At 39.2% G+C, this 20,633-nt stretch overlaps 1 protein-coding gene across 1 annotated transcript in view; it reads left to right on the forward strand.

The window, feature by feature from the left end:
- Positions 1–20,633, forward strand: part of Cog5 (component of oligomeric golgi complex 5) — a gene marked incomplete in the record, with an annotated part of 398,569 nt that overhangs the window by 364,687 nt on the left and 13,249 nt on the right. The window contains 2 exon segments of the mRNA XM_017797544.2: positions 1,733–1,970; positions 8,477–8,553. Coding sequence (XP_017653033.1) covers positions 1,733–1,970; positions 8,477–8,553 — 315 coding nt within the window.

Consider the following 20,633-nt stretch of genomic DNA (forward strand, 5'->3'; position numbering starts at 1 on the left):
GATACCTCATGTTCTCAATTTGGTGCAGAATCTAAAATAACAGTACTCATAGAAGCAGACAGTAGAATTGGGGTAATGTGTTGATGTTGGTAAAATGGTATACAGTTGCAGCTAGACAAGAGGAATAATAAGAATGTACAGTGAAACATGTATTCATTTGATTTGTTTAAATTGTTCCACATTATATACATATAATATCACTCTTTGTATTGCTATATGACATGATTATATGCTATTGCAGTTTGTCCAACAGATAGATAAATACATTTGAAAAATATTGGTACCATATTTTATTATTTTCAGTTTAGCTCTTTGTATTGATACCTGAATAAAAATGGGCCATGCAGCAATCTAAATCTGGCAGAATCAAACCCAGTGTGGAGACCACCATCATTTATCCAGTGTGCCTTCTGCTCAGACAACACTCCAGCCTGCAGTAATGCCTGAACAGGGAAATGCTGCACCATACACCTTGCAATGGCCTTGCTGTTGTTAGGACAGTCTTTCTTGTTTTTTTTAATATTTTATTTATTATTTTTATTTTATGTGTATGAGTGTATTGCCTGCATGTACATGACTGCACCCATGTCGTGCAATGCCACAGAGGTCAGAAGAGGGCTTTGGATTCCCCTGGAACTGGAGTTAAGGACGGTTTGTAGCTGCCATGTGGGTGCTGGGAATCGAACCTGAGTCCTTTGCAAGTGCTCTTAACCACTGAGCCATCTCTCCAGCCCCCGGACAGTCTCTCTTATATCTGGATAAAATCCTCCCTGCTAGGCCAAAAGCCTAGTTTCTCTATTTCTGTCTGCTTCTGGAAGTGGAGGACTCTGGTCAGTGCCCTACTCCTAATACCCATTGTTATATCAGAAGATCATCAAGTTCACCTTACTCTCTTGCACTAGGAATTTCAGTCATATCTGTTGTTCATCTCTAAACCATCAACAGTTTCTCCACATCATTCTCAGAATTTGGAAATACTTCCCTTGCCTTTTAGAAAAGATTCGATATTGTATAGTCAGTGATCTCATCTATTAGCCAGGATCAGGTGATTTCTAATTTTGGTCTAATTCTTCCTCCCTATAAATATTTCATATTCTTTTAATATAGTCTTTAAAGGGCAATTGTAAACATTTATAAGTTATAAATAGTATATCTTGGAGCATCAGCTGGCATCATCTGCTGCTCCAAATTAAAGGCTTTCCAAACATCATCTGGAGGAAAAAATTGCATACTTCGTATATTGTTACATAACCAGTTCCTCAGTCAGAGTGCTGCTATTGGACTGATTTGATTAAACTACAAGTGTAGAGAGGTTGCCCCCAAGAATTTGTTGGGAGAGGGCAGCATTTTCTGCCATTACGAAGTGTAAAATGCCATTTCAGAATCTATTACTGATGCATTCACTTTCCAGGCAAAACATGGGAGTAGATGGAGAGCTGGGAGCTGGGAGAAACTTTAAGAGCCACAGTCTGATTCATCTAAGACAGATGGCTGTCTTTTATTCTTAATCTTTTAGGCAAATGCATGCTGAAATTCCTTCAGTAATCCACATAGTGTTTAAGCACAGACTTAAGAGTATAATTTAAACATTTTTTTATGTTCTTTAACACTTAGCAAAACAACAACAAAAATGGTACCTTTGTACCATCGAGGGGAAAAATTGTGCAGGATTGAAATAGCTGGGGGTGAAAAAAACAAAAGCATTAGTGCTGAATTTTTTATTCTTTTACAGGTCATTATCCAGCTCAGGAAAGCCTGATGTTCCTTGTTCTCTGTACATGAAGGAGCTACAAGGTTTCATTGCCAGAGTTATGAATGACTACTTTAAGCACTTCGAATGCTTGGATTTTGTCTTTGACAACACTGAAGCTATTGCCCAAAGAGCCATTGAACTTTTTATCCGCAATGCCAGTCTCATAAGACCTCTTGGTGAAGGTGGGAAAATGCGACTTGCTGCTGATTTTGCACAGGTAAATTGATGCATATCTCCAAAGAATGCAAGTGTTTCAGCCTCACTGTTATCTGTTAAGTAAAGATGACCTATTCACTGGTGTCTTGAAAGAGTTATAAGAGAAAAGAAAACTCACTTAACACTAATTGACTACCTAGAAGAATTTAGAAATGTTTTTTATCAGATATCATATTTTCTTTCTTTTTAACAAAGTAATCATCCCTCATCTTTGATCTTTCAAGGATAAGGTAAAATATCTCATTCCGTAATAAAGAAATAGTTCCCATTCCTGCTATTTTATCATCCCAATAAGCCAATAAGAATAATTGATTGACTTTGCTGGAAAATGATGAAGGGACTGAGATAACCTTTTAAACAGTGGAAGGGGCAGCTGTTGTTATTGGAAGAGAAAGAATTCCATCACATCTGCAGTCTTCTAGTAACCAACACTGCCCAGCATTGTATTGGAGTTCTTTGAGATGTATGGTGAGCCTGGTAGATGGAGTCAAATTATTTGGTCACTCCCTGTTAAGTAGAGTGCATTTCTTCCCTGTGATTGGCCTTAAAATTATTCCAAGCTATCTGATGTTTTTGAGATAGAATAAAATTAAGTAATAAAGCTATAATCAGCTCTGGCAGAAAGGCTTTTTCCTCCTTTACCTTCTAATAATCGAAGGCAAAGAAAAAAACACCATAGGCATACACCTCCCTTAAAAGATTCAGAAACAGAGCTGTTTTGTATTTATACAGTGTGTCAAGGGTGAAATCATTTTTTAAACCTTTCAAAGTTGTTAGCTTTACTAATCTAAATAGTTATTCAGATGGAGTCTTCATAGCCGTTTGCCAGATCCTCCTTGCTTATAAAGATAAATGTTAACATCAATTTTTTTTTTTTTTTTTTTTTTTTGTATCCGGGAGTGTGTCTCTGTCTGGAAAAGGACCTGGGTTGTCTGTTGATGCCTGGTGATGACTGTCAGGTGCTCCCTCAGGCCAGCACGCTTAAAAACAAGTATCCCAAACCTAGATTTCAAAAGCCAACCTCTTTGCTTGATTGATCCAGCAGTTAGTTATTTTCATCCCCAAATGGTATCTGTGAGCCTACTAGACCCCAAACAAAGAGTCTTCCTTTGGGAAAGGTGCCTTCAGTAGCCACTCATGAGAATGGAAATTAAGTAAGCACTCCTATTAAAATGGCTCTTTACCATGCCATGCCCATTTTCATTCTTACACATCTGTGCATTTTACTTTATTTTGCAAGTATGTTCAGTTTAAAGAGAACTATGTGTGAATAATGTCTTATTTTTCAAATCTTTCTTGGCTACAGGCTGCTTCCAGCAATGGAAACAGTCATGGTTGCCTGTCCAAGGAACTGCTCTTATTTCTTAAAATCATCATAAGCTGTTATCTATAGGTCTATTCTCCTGTCTTCGGTTTTGTTTTATTCTGTCCTCTTCCTTCCCTGGCTCCCTCCCCCACCAGCTTATTAGCATTCTGCTCCAGCTGGTTCTTGAGTCACTTTCCTGGAGGCAGCACTTCAAGTCCAATTAGATTGGCAGCCGAGCTAGAGATGGCCAGAATGTGAGTGCTAGAGGAGAGAGGCTTGCTGTTTTGGGGTTTCATTTTAATGATGTGTTCTCTTGAAAGATGCGAAGTATTGTCCTTAGCAATCTCCACTACAGCTAGCATCTGCTCAAAGTGCTTAACCTCCAGTTGTGGGTTAGCTCCCACCTTCCCAAAGCTGTGGTATTCAGAACTTTATTTGCATTCCCATTTTCTTAAGACCTGTTACTCTGTGAAACCACTTTTCCCCTTAGGAAATGAAACTCATCAGTCTCTATTACTAACTTATGCTTGATGTTTTCTTCAATTTAGAAAAGGCATTTGAACAGCATCTTCTCTGCCGAGTATACTCTCTGGGCCTGCAGCATGGTTTGGTTTCTGCATGCTGTGTTAGCGGTGACAAGCAGATGCCTTGGTTAGCTACTGTACAGGATGTCCCAGGTTCAGAACATCCCACCACTCAGCTTACCCTGGCTCAAGTCCTGAGCCATCAGTACAGGAAAGACACATCAAAGTAGTGTATTTAATCATATTTGTGACCAGTAGCTTCAGCACATATTTCTCAGGTATTATTACATCATGATCCCTGCCCTGGTTTTTTAAACTAAAATTTGAACAAAAGTTTTGATTTCATTGGGTTTGGTTTCTTGCCACACCTGCAATTATATGTTGAACCTCAGCTTTCAGAATCCTGCTTGGTTGGAAGTGTTTTTCCTGGGTTAGTCAAAGCACTGAAATAACATTTCTGTGACATTTATACTCCTGACAAGCATCAACTGGGGACTTAGAACCTTTGAACTGGCTCATTATTGAAAGGTCTATCAGTTTGTATTCACTATTAAACAAAGCCACCAAGGTCACTGGACTCAAGAACACACAGATCCTTTATGGGTTTGAAGAGGGCTCTTGTCATAAAGTGCCTGCAGTTCTGGCGTTAGAGCTCAAAAAAGGGCCAGTAGAGTTTTGGAAGATAGATTATTTGACTAAAGTCTAGATGAAGAGACAAATAGAATGTTTTAAGAATTTTTTAAAACAATCCTAACCTCCTCATGGGTACCTGTGCAGAGAGAAAGTAGTTGCAGGCTGCCATCTGGAGGGCTCACAGTAAGGGAAGTGCCCACATACCAGCCCCCTTAAGAATTAGGTCATGGACACGAGGTGGCTTCCTACAGGTAATTAATTCCCTGCTGTGACCACATGGCCTCAGTGTCTACACTAATCACACAGCAGTTCTGAAAGCCCTGAGCTTGTCCAAGGCCCCTGGGGTTCTGCCAATTCCCACTCTTGACAGACCTGCCCACAGTGCCCTCTGTAGCATGGACTCCCTCTCCACCCTGCCTGTCTCTTTTCTTCCTGAGGGAAAGGACAACAATTGAAGTTGGCATTAAATTATTTAGTGATACTCCCAGCAGTTTCTATTTATGTTTTCTGGTGCTCTTTAAGTATACTTTTTTATCTTTCCCATGTTGTCTAAAAAATGTAAATTTAGAAAAGAAAGCAAAATTCTCATTTCAGTTCTGATTCCTATTGCCTTGTCTTCTCCTGAACAATGTCAAGGCAGGAATGCCCCAGGAATATTCAGAGAGGCTCTGTGGTTAACCAAATGTCTAATGGTTGAGGAGCTGCTAGTAATTAGTGCACCAGCCTGTAGCGGGGTGTATTTCTTCAGTAGGGCTGGGGAGAAGCTAGGTACATATCATTTAGTATCCATAGCTCACTGCAGACTCACCTCCTCTCAAAGAATATTCCTTTCTTTAAAACATGAACTTCATTGTTTAAAAGAAATGATTTTTAATGCCCTAGGGGTTCTTTATAGATGAAAAATTCATCTTAAACATTTAACCTTTTGAAATTGTCCTGTGGCATAGCAATCTTCTGCTTCATAGATTTCATAGACATTTGAAGTCAGAATTGCTCATATAGTAATTTTTCTCTAGCGACTTAATTATTTTAACATTTAGTCCTCTGCAAGAGCTAGACCAAAGATTGCTTGGTTTGATCTTTGAAGACAGTGGACGCACTATAGTGACTGAGGATAAAAGCAACCAAAATATTTCATGACAGGTATATTGTATAATCTGCTTGGAAACCTTTATATACATACCAGAGTTAGTTATATAAATAGAATTAGCAAATCAAAGATACATGCTAATCACATATTTTCTTTGTGCTCAGTGTGAAATAAATGTTGCATTCTGAAGGAAACCAGAAGACTCTGCCTAGTGAATAAACTACCTAGGGCTCAAAGAACAGCGCAGCACTCCTGTCTACAGGGTTTGAGAACACTGGCTCCCAGCTGTTCTGTTTTGAATTGTCGGCAGAATCCTGGCTTTTTCTTCAATTTTTCTTTGTATTTACTCAGTCTTCTGTATTTTAGAGTTTTTTAACCAAGTGAGATTTTCCCCTTAAGATAAACAGTGCTTAAAGCCTGGTGTGGTGTTGCCAGCTGGAGCTACAGGGAGACCCTGTCTCAAAAAGAACAACAACAACAACAAAAGATATACAGTGTTTATCCTATATCCTCTATACTGGAAGAGAGACATTAACCTGGCTACTAATTTTAAAGCTTCTCAAGGAAGCTGCCCTCAGTTCTCAACACTCAGGGCATACATTCTGAACTAGCACTCACCATTTTGTTTAATGATAACTCTGTCTGTATTTATATGCATATGTGCCTTTATTTAAATAATACAGTTATCCAACAGGATCATAAGAAGGATATTTGTGCATATATATTTGTATATGTACACACATATTTATAGGTGCTTTATGGTCTTACTGAATAGTTACATTATTGGAATAATTTTTTAGGCTTTTCAAAAATTTATTATTTTTAAATATTTTTATCAAAAATTTGAGAAATTCATACAGTGTAATTTGATCATATTTATACCCCCTCCCCCATCTATACCCCACCTTCCTACTCACCCCTACCTGATTTCTGTTTCACGTTCTCTATTTTTTTTAAAGGCCTAATTTGTTTCTCCAAATATCCCTCAATATGGGTCCATCCACTAAAGCATGATCAACCTACTCAGTGTCACACCCTTAAAGAAAATGGACTCTCCCTCTCCCAGAAGCTATCATTTGTCTATAATTCCTCAGCTAGGGCTGGGGCTTCTTACCCACCTCCCTCCTCTATGCTGAGAATTTGTCTGGCTTAAGCTTACATAGGTCTTGTACATACTATTACTATTGCTGTGAATTCATATGAGTAAGTGACTGGCTGTCTAGAAAGCACTATTTCCTTGTTGTCATGATCTTATTGAATAGTTACATTATTTGAATAAATCCTTTTCTTCAATAAATTTGAGAGGTTCCTTAGAGGCAAGACAAATTTACTTCTACTTCATCACCATATCCCCATGTGTGCTTCAGTACCTGGAAATGAGTAGGGAGTAGAAGGTACTTCGTAGATGAGTGTGCAAGGATATTTGAGCAGTTTCATATGGCTAGCAAACTTTGTGAAGGCACCTTTTTAAGTGTTTGAATAAAGATACTGTACTATCAGGGAACAGCTTGTTCTTAGCCATTTTCTAAACTCTTTTTTACCAGCATGCACATTTTTAGCCAACATGGAGGACAAGTTTATCATCTTGAGTACCAGCAAATAATTTGCATGTGCACCTGGTAGATAAATAACCAGTAGCCAATTAATGACAAGTAGAATTTCCAGTATCAGGAGGAAAATAAAGAGGAGTAAAACTAACATTTACTAATTTCTTGCATCAGGGCAGATTAATAGTTTAAATGAGAAAAAAATTAAATACTGATAATTTCAGCCTTTAAAAAAATAATTTTATGTGTATGAATGATTTGCCTGCATGTGTGTAAGTGCAACATGTGCATGTAGTGCTTGTGGAGGCCAGAAGAGGGTGTCAGATCCCTGGAACTTGAGTTGCAAATGATTGTGAGCCATGATGTGGGTGCTGGGAACCAAACTTGGGTCCTCTGTAAGGACAGCAAGTGCTCTTAACCACTGAGCCATCTCTCCAGATCCAGTTTCAGACTTTAGTGAGCCCTTATATGCCATGCAGTTAGGGTTTATCTATTCAATTTATGTAATTATGTTAAGTAGATATTATCATCTCCATTTTACAGATAAGAAACCTAAGACTGAGAGATGTTAAGTAACTTATTCAAGGCCCTGTTAGTAGTAACTATGGTTCTGTAATTATGCCACATATATGGTCAGAAATTTCCAGAGGGAAAGCTTGTAATCACTTGGGCCATAATGACTGATAAAAAGTCTCATTAATTATATTGACTATAAAAAGACTTATCATACCTGCTTAGAATATAGGTACACAGTCTGGAAAACCTTTTTCCTTATGTCAGTTGAGAAATAATTTAAACTCTTCTTATTTAACAACAGCAAAATATCTTCTCTTGGGCCTCTTTAGTAATTAAATGTAAATATTATTTAAGTCTTTCCTTTTTAATAAATCTAAGTAGCTTTCTAAACTTGTTTCATAGTCCAGTTAACATTAAGTTTTAAAAAGCTACAACTTTTTGTGACTCAGGTATTAGAATGGTTAATCTTGACTTAATTTGATTGGATTGAGAATGGTTTAGAAATTAATAAAGCACACCTCTAGGTATGCCTATGAGCCATTTGCAGAGATAGTTAGGGAGGAAGACCTGCCCTGAATGTGGGTTTCATCATCCATAGCTAAGCCCTAGATGACAAGGGAAAGAGAAAACCCATTAGCATAGGCATTCTTTCCCAGCTTCCTGGGCACCATAGGTGAGCTGTTTTGCCCCACCATGCCTTCCCCATCATGGTGGCCTGGAACCTCAGAAACTGTGAGCCAAAATAAGTCTTTATTCTCTTAAGTTGTTCATATTAGATATGAACAACATATTTTGTCACAACAAAGAAGAACTAACAAATAGAGGGTATGTCCCACATTTAACTGTAAGATTCTGACATAAAAAGCTATGGACTACCTTTGCATATTTCAGATGGAATTGGCTGTGGGTCCATTTTGCAGACGAGTATCGGATTTGGGAAAGTCCTATCGAATGCTGAGGTCATTCAGGTAAGACCTGATTCATTGCTATAATAAATCATCTTGTCCTGTCAGCAGATAAGTCCTTTCCTTCTGATCAGATTAAACTACATAAATTTGTTAACTTTAAAAAATTAAAACAGCCAGGCATGGTGGCACAAGCCTTTAGTCCTAGCATTTGGGAGGCAGAGGCAGGCAGATGTCTGTAATTCAAGGCCAACCTGGTCTACATAGTTCCAGGCCAGCTGGGGCTACAGGGAGACCCTGTCTCAAAAATAATAATAATAATAATAATAATAATAATACAGCCTATGACATTTAGAAATAAACTGGATTAAGAATGATAAAATGAATAAATGAATTTTTTAGAAAAGCAGGACTATATTATAATGACCTTTCTGTATTATAGGCTGTATTATGTAACAAAACTATTGAATGAAACTGATCTCAGTGATAAACTTCAGCAATGTAGTAGATAACTTGGACTGATACAGTTGAGCAAATTTAGGATTGAGCTTTCTAGAAACCAGTTTAAAAAGAGTAACAATGAATTAGTTCATATTAGTGATATAAGAATATATCCATTTAATGAAGAAAGAAACCTGTCCTTTTCAGTGCTGAACACTTTTTGTTCTGAAACATTGAGTCACTTAGTGACTAGAGTCTTCAATAGTAAATGTTAGAAGATAGGGCAATGTTGATATAGCTATTTCTTCTGTAAACTAGAGCTTCCCAGTTTTTCATGTAACAACAAAAAGAAAATATTTACATCCAAAATGTTCCCAGAAGACTGGGACCACAATAAACATTTATAACAATTTTGTGAGCATGACATTTCACATGGAAAACTTTGATATAAATTAATCAAATATCCAAGAGCATCAGGATCTTTAGGTATATTTCTACAAAAGTAAAAGGGAGAATCCAGGTGTGCAACTTTCTGAGAACTGAGTCAGCTGGAAACTAGAGTAGTCAATAGGTACTGTAGCCTTCAGATCACTGCTTTGCTCTCTTATGTCATCCAACTTTTAGTGTAGTAGAGGGATCCAGAATCTCTGGCCAAGACCCTATGCTTTACCTTGCTGTTTGTAGTAAGCAGAGTTGCTTTCTTGTTTTTCAATGCCAACAAAAGAACCTGAAGTTTACTTTTTACAATGAAGAGTCACTGCCCATGTAGGCATGGATTGCAGGAAAATTTAAAGCAAGATCCTAAGTATTTTCAAATACCATCTGCTTTGCAGAAGTCTTTAAAAACAAAGAAAACACAAACCAAGAACTTTATTATGCTGAAACCATACAGCTCTGCACTAAAAATAGGGATAAGTTGGAAGATTGTAGGATCCTTAGCTTATCATTCTATCAGTTGTCTGTTTGTGCCATAAAACTAACCTCAATAAAATTCCTGTATGGTCATGTACTTTGAGTAAGATGGTAATATAGTAGTCTAAGCCGGATAATAAAAATGATGCCTTGGGTGGGTCAATAACTATTCTGAGGAAATTAGTGATGTGGCTATTGGTAAAAGTCTGAGAAAAGCTGTTGGATTGGCATTCATTTGCTACATTAGGATTAGGCTATTTTTTTTTTTTTTTTTTTGGTCTTTTTGAGACAGGGTCTCCCTGCAGCCCCAGCTGTCCTGGAACTCACTATATAGATCAGGCTGGCCTTGAACTCACAGAGATCCGCCTGCCTCTGCCTCCTGAGTGCTGGGATTAAAGGCGTGAGCCACCATGCCCGGCTAGGCTATTTTTTAGAATCCCAAATCTCATGTGTTCATATTAAAATAGTGCTAGTCCTCATATCTGCTGAGGTAGGATAACTTTTATCTGAGTGCTTTTAAATTAGTATCACAGTGTAGAAAGAAAAATTCTGAGAATGAGATTATCACATAAGACATTAACCTGTCAACTCTCTCATGTAAGAACAAGAACACTAAAGGAACAATTTAAGGCTTAGGGAACTTACATCTTCTAATTTATAGAGTCAAAAATTAATATTGATTAGTGTATTCATTTTAAAATCATACTTTTTTATATCTAGCTTTTATAGGGTAATAGTCAATCTAGAAGTGTTTCAAACTTTTGACCATGACTCATGGTAAGAGATTTTGGAGGGCTGTTTTGTTTGTTTTTCCAGACAAAGTCTTATATGGCCCAGGCTGGCCTTGAACCTGAGATCCTCCTGAGGATCCTGAAATCCTCCTCAGCCTCCCAAGTTCTGGGATTACAGATATGCAAAACAGTGCTTGCCTCAGATTTTCTTTTTAAGATTTACTTGTTTTTATTCGTGTGTGTGTGTGTGTGTGTGTGTGTGTGTTGCCTGCATATTAACTGTACTCTGTGTGTAGTGCTCCCAGATTCCAGAAGAGGGTGTCAGATCCATTGGAACTGGAGTGAAGGACAGGTGTTTGCTGCCATGTGAGTGTTGGAAACTAAACCTGGGTCCTCTGAAAGAGCAGTATGTGCTTTTAACCACTGAGCCATCCCTCCAGTCCCAACCTCAGATTTTTTTGAATTGCAGTTTGGAGCCAGGCATGGTGCTGTATCCCTATAATCCCAGTACTCACTCAGGAGGTAGAGAGAGGAGGATCATCAATTCAGGGGCAGCCTGTGCTATGTAGAGAAACCCTGTCTCAGAAAACAAGAACTGTGGGAATGGCTCATTAGAAAACTCTTGGCCAACATGTAAAACACCCTGGGTTTGATTCCCAGTGCTGCCACAAAAAGAAAAAGAAACACTTCAATCTATCATATACTTGCATACACACCTACAAACTCAAACCTACATTTAGTTACTTAAACCAACATTTTACATATGCCCAGACATGTATGTTTCATGAAATAGTACTTACCTTGCTCCATATGATATTCTCTGACATTTCTGCTTGGTTATTTTAACCGATTAGTTTCATGACCCACCAATATTTGCATTTAATAGCTTTTCAGCTTCCTCACAGGGTCCCTGACTCCTGAACTATAGTTGCTTAGACTATAGTACAGTTTTCTTTACAAGCTCTGGAAATGATGCCCTTTCCTCCTGGGAGTCTAGTGTACCTCTGCTTCTGCTGCAGATAACTCCCAGGCTCCTAAGGCCTCAAGCACATAGGCATGATCACATCCCGCCTCCATGAGCATCCTCCATACTTGAATGACATGAAAAATGCCAACAGAAGTTGATATATACTAAAATGTTCCTACTGATGCAGGATTCAACAGAAATCTACTGCAAAAGTTCTAGCACTTAGTTATTTGATGGGACGGGGGGGCGGTAATATTAATCAACTGGCTCAAGAAATAAAGTAAAAGCATAGTATAGTCAGGGTGTTCAAACCCAGGCCTGGTATATAAAGAGTGGGTTAGGCCCATGGCTTGAGGAGAGGGGAGCTGAACACATGGCTCCACTTCTGTCAGCACTGCCCTTGGAGAAGTGTGGCTCTGCTAGTTTCTCTGAGTTGTCAGAAGGGAGGATGGACTTGGGAAAGCTTCCTAGAGGGAGGGTGTGGCCAGACCCTTTCCTAGAGCCTGATCTATTTTTATTACTTAATCATAGATCCTCTGATTTGCTTACCCACAAGAATTTATTACATATCTAACTCTTCCAGAATGAGTCCAGAGCATTGCAGCAGAAGGACCCTTTCATTATTAGCACATGGTCTCTTCTATTTCTGTTTCTGCTGTGACAAGGGATAGGCATCATCCAGAAACTGTGTGTGTTAACCCTTATCATTCACTGGTTATTTTAAAGTTCTGAATTACACCAAGACCAGCTGAATAATCCACAGTAGGGGACTGGCCAAATAAAATATGCAACATTTACAGGATCACATATACACAGCCATTAACAATTACATTGCTAGTTAATATGCAAACATAAGAAAAACACTCCCTAATGCATCATTAATGAAAACACAGGCTACTGAGGAGGAAAAATGCTGCGATCCCCACTATATTTTAAATAATAGTGTGTTTGTATGGAGAAAAGCCAAAAAGGACAAACATCAAAGTCTTACCCTGTCATCACTGACTTTCTTTTAAATTTTTCTGTATTTTTCAAATTTCCAGCATCAGTTTTATTTTTATAATTAAAAAAAAAACCCAGTACATTTTATTTTTAAACTCCTCACATTGTTTTCCCCATTTAGAATTAACAAACAATCTAAAGACTAATACAAAATCCAGGAAAACATGATGCTACAAGGTAGGGGTGGGGCAAGCCAAATAGCCACAGGCCAGTTTACCCTGGTATCCACAGAAGGCCTCAGTCTGGATTGTTTGAATTAGAGGCAGTCCATGCAAAGGAAGGTAACAGATTCCAGGAGGAGCCCCTTTGAAAGGGAGGTGGTCAATTTGAGCCCAAGGACCCCCTCTCCAGTTAGGATCCCAGCCACAGCACTTCCCCTCCTCCCAGCCATAGCAAGCTCTCCTTTCCCACAAGTGCTATCATCTGCCTCAGGGCACTCTCTTTCTGATGGTAATATCAGTAGACTAGTTAATTAAGCCACCAAGCAGTCTTGCATACATTTTTACATTTCACTGTCTACTTCAGAGTTCCTCAGGCCACAAGAGCCTTTTCATACCCAGGACGGAATGCAGCCTCTGAAAACTGCTGACATTCCTGATCTGCCCCTGGAGGCTTTGTATTTCTACTCAGGAACACGTGTCAGAGCTGTCAAGGCCTCATCTAGTCTGTTCCTCTATAGCTGGCATTAGGCCCCAGCAATGGTGGTGAGGTTGTTACCTTCATTCCCTTTGGTCACACACATGAAGACTCTGATTCTTGACATTGTCAGTGTGGATGCCAGTGTGGATCTGCATGCAGAGACAAAAAAGGACCAGAGATATGTGGTTCAGAGACCCAGAACCTGCTTTTAAGCAGGCCCCTCCACCTCTCCTCTTGAAGGGGTTCTGTTCCTGATGATGTCCGCAGCCTGCTCTGATGGGAGCTTCATTATTACCTAGGTCTACTGAAAGAGCAATGAAGGCAGTCAGGGAATGGAGCTATGTTATGCTGGATTTTTTCATAAGAGAGATGGTTCAAGAAGAAAGAGCTCATTAGTAGCTAGAATGGAATGTTCCTGCCCATTAGTTTTCATTGCAGGAATACTGAGGATTTTCCAAGGCCATGATGATGTAAACGCTGCATGATGCTATAACCGTTCTAATACCTGAGACAGTAGACTTCAAACCAAACTTAGCCAGAAGAGAAAGAAGGGCATGCATGTTAATAAAAGGAATTATTCATCAAGAAAGTATGACAATTGTACATACCAGTGCACCAAATGGTAGGACTCTGTTATGAAGTCACTGTGCCATAACATAGAGGAACACTGTGTCTTTCAACACTGTCAAAATTTATTGAATAGCAATAAATTTACTACACACAGCAGTTCCAGTGTCGGCCGTTTGCCATATAATCCCACCTACTTTGGTAATCTGGCTGAGGGGAGTGCAGATTCTTTTATTCCAATCTTAATTACTAATATTAACTCTCATATATACACCACACTGGAAACAGTAAATACATAGATATATGTATGCATGACTTACAGAAGGAATACAAGGTAAAGAAGTACCATAGAGTTCAAGAGATTTCAGAAATGGATTGATAGAAATGCTCTGTATTGACAAGATAATGAACCCAAAACAGTCTGTTGCTACACAGATCAGGCCATAGAAATCAGGATTGAGACTGAATAGGTAGCCAGCTGCAGAGAAGAAAGGACAAAACCAGGACCAAAGTAGGAGCAGCAGGTCTAGATTTAGACAGGTGAGCAGGGAGATGGACAGATGGCAGTATAGGCCATATCAACAGGAGAGGACCCAGCTGAGCTGAAGCCCCAGAGATAGTTGAAAGTTCTCTCTGCCTGTTGCATCTCCCTTAATGCACACTCCAGGTATCAGATGACAGATTGGTGTGGGGTCATGGCAGCACTAGGTATCTAGCACTTTATGGGATCCACATGAAGGAGTTACACCCTTTCCTTGGTCTGGTATGTTTGATAAGTTCTTGGGCCTGGTTTCCCTGATAGGATTATGCCCATGTTCTTCTCCTGTCTCAATTCTCTCTCATAAATGTATAGGTTAGTACCTTTCTATTTCTAAGAATAAGTCATTTACTAGTCTCTGCTACATGGGTGGTGCCAGAGAAATAGATGGTAGTGTTGTGGATCCACCCTGCACATAATGTTCCTCCATCTTCAAAATGGAGTAAAAAAACTACTTGTAGAATGGAATCTGTCAGAACAAAGCACACCCTGCAAGCCACTGTTTTACACACTATAAAGTGACTTAGGGTAGGGCATAGCCTGATCTCTGCATACTCCCGATTACATAAAACAAACACAAATAAGCAAAAAAGGTCAGCTAGATCCTGATACAATAATAATGAATAGATTCAAGACTCTTCATCTTAGATGGGTCATCCAAACTGAAAGCCAGCAGCAACAACAACAACAACAAAATTTCAGAGTTAAACTATACCCATAGATCAAATAGAACTAACAGGTAGTTACAGAATACTGCATCCAATGGATTCATAAGATACATTCTGCTCTGTACACATAGAACTTTTCCTAAAATAGGCTGCAAAGATAATCTTAACAAATCAGAAAGAATCAAAGCAATTTATTGAATCTTATCAGATCATAGTGTAATACAACTAGAAATCAGTAGCAAGGGTAACTATAGAAACTATATAAATATATAGAGGCTGAACAATACAGTCTTTTTTAAAAAATAGTGTGTGTGTGTACATGTGCCATGACATACATGTGGAGGTCAGAGGACACCTTTGGGGAGCCCATTCTCTCCTTCCACCTATACATAGGTTCCTAATATTGAATTCAGGTTGTCAGGTTTTCATGGCCAGCACCACCTTTATCCTTTCATTGAAGCATCTCACGAGCCCACAATACAGTCTTTAAAATGTGTGTGTGTGTGTGTGTGTGTGTGTGTGTGTGTATGTGTGTGTGTGTGTGTGTGTGTTTATGTATTACATTTATTTATTTGTGGTTGTGGGAATGTGCATGCCATATTATGTGTATGGAGGTCAGAATACAACTTGCTGGAGTTGGTTCCCTTCTTCCACTGTGTGGGTTCCAAGGATTGAACTCAGGTTATCAGGCTTGGCAACAAGTGCCCTTACCCACCGAGCCACCCTTGCCAGCCCCCTCACAATACCCGCTACTACTAAATGATCAGTAGGTCATTGAAGAAATTAGGGAAGAAATTTATGAAAGTACAGTTTATCTGAACCTTTTGGATGTAGCTAAAGCAATCTGAGTAGAAAGTTTATAGCTATAGTATTTACATTTTAAAAACTCAGAAAAGATTTCAAATAAATAACCTAACAGTATACCTCAAAGTCTTAGAAAAACAAGAGTAAGCCAACCCCCAAAGCAGTAAATGATCAGCAATAATCAAGAGCAGAAATTAATGAAATAGAGACTAGGATAATAATATATAGAATCAATCAAAGAGTTGGTTCTTTGAAACCTTAAACAAGATTGGTAAACCAAACAACCACCACTAATAACAACAACAACCAAAAAAACCCAGACATATAGACCAATAGAGGACTCAGAAATAGACCCACACTGCTACAGCTACTTAATCTTTGACAGGGTGTCAAAAACATATTAGAAAAGACAGCATCTTCAACACATGGTTCTAGGAAATCTGGATTTCCACCTTTAGACTAGTGAAACTGGATCCCTAACTCTCACCATACACAAGAATCAATTCAAAATGGATCAAAAGACTTCAGTGTAAGATTGAAAACTTTTGGGGCTGGAGAGATGGCTCAGCGGTTAAGAGCACTGACTGCTCTTGCAGAGGACCCGGTTCAATTCGCAGCACCCACGTGGTGGCTACGAACCGTCCTTAACCCCAGTTCCAGGGGAATCAGAAGCCCTCTTCTGACCTCTGTGGCATTGCACGGCACAGGTGTACTCACATACATGCAGGCAATACACTTGTACACATAAAATAAAAATAATAAAACATTTTTTAAAAAGAGACTGAAAACTTTTAAACTACTGACAGACATAATGAAAATGCTCAAGATATAGGCACAGGCAGAGACTTTCTGAAAAGGACTCTAGTAGCACAAAGAAAAGTCCTGGAAACTGACAAATGGCACAACATGAAACTTAAAAAGTTTCTATACAACAAGGGAAACATCACCAGAGTGAAAGGATAATTAAAAAGTAGAGGAAAAGGGCTGGCAGGATAACTCAGTGGGTAAAAGCACTTGCTGCCCAAGCCTGACAACCTGAGTTCAGTACCAGGGACCCACATGGTGGAAGGAAGAGAATTAACTCCCACAGTGCCATGTTACTATGTCAGCATTATAATTACTTGAACAAATAAAAGCCTAACTCTTAAATTCAGTTTTTAAGAGTGGACCTGAACTTGGAGGACACTTGCCTCCCCAGACATCTCTTGGACCTGTGCCTCCTGGAACTGTGCTGATGGAACTGTCCTGTTGGAACTCTGTCTCTGGAACCATAATTTTACTCAAAATGGCTTCTCCAGCTCCAATGGGGAAGTACAAGCTTGGCTCCCTCTAATCTTAGCAGACCATCCAGCCTTTTCATCTCTGGTTCTAGAATATCTCATCCATCCAAGGTTAGCCAGCCTTCCTAATCTCCGTTGAATGCAATGGAGATGGGTATACCATCTTGCAGCACTTTGATACCTGGAATATATGAAGTATGAAAATTAAAAACCAGAAAATGATCCCATCAATAAATGAGTTAATGAGCTGAATAGACTACTCTCAAAAGAAGAAATGAAAATTGCCAATAAATATTTGAAAAGATATTAAGTGCCCTCTGCCATCAGGCCATGAAATGTAAACTAAAACTTTTTGAAACTCCATGTCACCCTATACCTATTATTAAGACAACAAAGTCGAGGATGCAGGGGAAAAGGGACCCTTATTCACTGCTGAATGTACACTGGTGTAATCACTGTAGAAGTCAATGTGGATGCTTCTCAAAAACCTAAAAATAGAACTACTATACAGCCCAGCTAAACCATTCCTACATACATACCTGAAGGACTCTAAGTCAGCAAACCACTGTGACCCATGCACATTCACATTTAAGTTGCACTAGTCACACTAGCTGAGGAACTGAACCAGCATAGATGTTCATCAGTGAAGAAATGGATAAAGAAAATGTGGTACATATACATGGTGATCTTTTTTTTTTCAGCTACAAAAAAAAGTGAAATCATGACATTTACAGGAAAATAGATGGAACTGGGAATCATATTAAGAAAATAAGCTAGGCTCAGAAGGACAAATGTCATGTGTTTTCTCTCATATGCAGAACCTAGATTTAACTTTGTGAGTCTGTGTATGAATGGCATAAATGTAACATGATAGCAAAAAGTGGGATTATTTGAGAAGAAGAAGGGACAAGTAAGGGGAACAGAAAGTTGGGGGATAGTGGAGAAAGGGGATGGGTAAGAGCAAAGTATAATGGCATCTCTGAGAATGCCATAATTAAATTAGGCTAACTTCAAAACTTAATTGTACAAAAGAAAAAATATTGCTTGAAATTCCAGATCCCTGTGCCTGACATTTTTCTAGGACTTAAAAAAGGCCGCCTATCTATTTTAGCACTGTTAACCCTAAGAACCCCATCCTCTAAGGTGTTCTGTCCTTCTGTGTGTGGTCTTGCACCTTAAACCAGCCCGCTAATCTATCTATTGCAGATTCTAGATTCAGGTCAGCTTCAGGCTCAATTTGGCTTGTGTTGCTGCTACTACTTGGGGGTGGGGGGAGCTGGATGCTTATCATTTTTAGTACTTCTGACAACCATTATTTGACCATCTCCTGCTTGCCATGCCTACCCGATGCAAAGCACTTATGAGGTAGATATGACCAACCTGCAGAGGTTGATACTTAGAGCTCCATAGCCTGTGCTGTGAGCACTATGCCCACTCCAAAGCCCCTGTTCGGTTTTACACTAATTGGTCCTGGATCACTTTGAATGTTTGTGTATATTATATAGGAAAATGTCTGAAAATTCAAGAGACTGGTGGCAAATTCCTGATACTGAAAGACTTGATGTCATTGGCCTCTACCACCAGCAGGCTCCAGGACAGTGCACTGGATGTGCACCTTTATTTTAGAGAGTTCTGCCAGAATCTCTAGCCTTTTTCCCTGCCTGGCCTGTGATGAAAGAGAATGCACTCCCCAAAAGGAGCTGCCCTGATCTTGTTCACTCCAAGCCATTAATCTCCTGCATCTTTCTCTTCTGAGACCCTGATGGCTCCCCCAAGTCATAAGCCAGGCACCCTTGAAGAATCTTCTAGGTAGCCTCACTTCCTTCAGGCCTCCAACATTTTATCTGTTCTCTCAAAAATGGTCCTATATCCTGTGCAGGGGAGATGACTGCCTGCATCCAACATTTTATCTGTTCTCTCAAAAGTGGACCTATGTCCTGTGCAGGGAAGACAGCCACCTGCATCCTGTCCTTCAAATGGAATCAAGTTTCCTCTCTCTGGCTTTCTCTGGGAGTTTATGAGCTCAGGGTACACAGTCAGTGGTCTTGCTGTCTTGTCAGGCCCTTCACCAAGAAGAAGGGATGGGCAGGCATTGTGGCAGATGGCCTGGAAGGGGTCAGCACTGACAGTAGATTTGGATATAGGAGCAGCAGGGCCTTTGTTGTCTTGTACTTTCATGATTAGCCTTAAGAGGCTGCCTGAAAACTGACAGCTGTGGAGCCATGAGTCATTTAAATGTGACTTTCCATGACTAGAAATAGGCATTTTTTTCTAAGGGATCTAATACTTGACTAATTAACTCTTCCTTCTGGCTGTACAGTGTAACCTTGGAAGTCCTGCTATGTATATTTAGAAAAATCTCTAAGAATGACATGGAATTTCTGCTTTTTATAACTCCTTAATTACTTTTGTTTTGTTTTGTAAAGCACTTCAGGTGGTGATTTTTTTTTTTTTTTTTTTTTTTTTTCCTTTTTTGGTTTTTAAAATCCTACCTTACTGGTGTTTCAAATCCCACTTGGAATCAGAGAACAGGAAGGGCTCAAGCTGTTTTCTCTCACTTCCTGAAACAAGCAACAGAAATAAAGTATCTGTGTTTGGTGCTTACAGGTGATTATTAGTGACACTGTCAGATTCACTGTTACTTGCAGGGTTCTCTTGACAATCCTGCTAGTGACCAGTGTAGAAGATTTGGTCTTGTCAGAAAAACAGCTTCTATGGCCCAGAGCTCCAAAAGGACAGGTGACTGGCCCAGGGCAGCTGGTTCTTACCAAGCCTGGTTTATGTAGCATGTCAGCCAGCGTCTCAGTGTATGCCAGCCTGTCTGGACATGGCTAGTTCCCTGCCCATACTAGGTCCGCTCTCCCTCCCTGCCTCCACCCCTCTTTCTCACCCTTCCTTGTCTGCCTTCTTTCTAGCCTTCTATCATTTGCAGTTTCTACTGAACATATACTGAAGAACAATTACAAAATACACAAATTCTCAAACCGTAAAGCTTTGTTAAGTTTCAGATTTGACTTGAAACTTCTTAAGCTAAAGATAAAAGAGAGTTAGCTATCTAGTTCTGATATCAAAAAGGAGGGAAATATGTCAGTGCTTTTGAGAAAGTTAAGTTAAACTTTAAAGTTAAACTCAGACTCTTAGCCCTGAGTCTGCAGTACTTCACTGACAGCCTTGACTCTCCTCTGTGGTGTGTCTCTTCTTATTCTCTGAACTTCTTGTCTTTGATTTGAGGTTCTTTGTTATATGTCTTTATGAACTCCCCCTTGGTTGTGTTTGACTGGAGACCTCTTTCTTTTTCTGTACTAGGATGTTATTATTTTCCCTCAGATTTCCATTGTTTCTGCTTTTGGCCCTTCTTTTCTTCTTAAAAAAAAAAAATCTATTATACTAATCTTAATGTCCGTGTTGGTTCCTGTTGGCTATCTTTATTCCTTTTCATTCTTGTTTTTCCCCTCCTTTAATATTTAAGTATTCTGTCTTTAAAATCTCTGATTTCTTATGTGTAATCAAGTGTGCTGGTTTAATCTTTGTATTTTTCATCTGCAAGATATCTCTCTCTCTCTCTCTCTCTCTCTCTCTCTCTCTCTCTCTCTC

The sequence above is a fragment of the Nannospalax galili genome, unplaced genomic scaffold (assembly GCF_000622305.1).
Source record: "Nannospalax galili isolate Female #2095 unplaced genomic scaffold, S.galili_v1.0 scaffold312, whole genome shotgun sequence".
NCBI lineage: Eukaryota > Metazoa > Chordata > Mammalia > Rodentia > Spalacidae > Nannospalax > Nannospalax galili.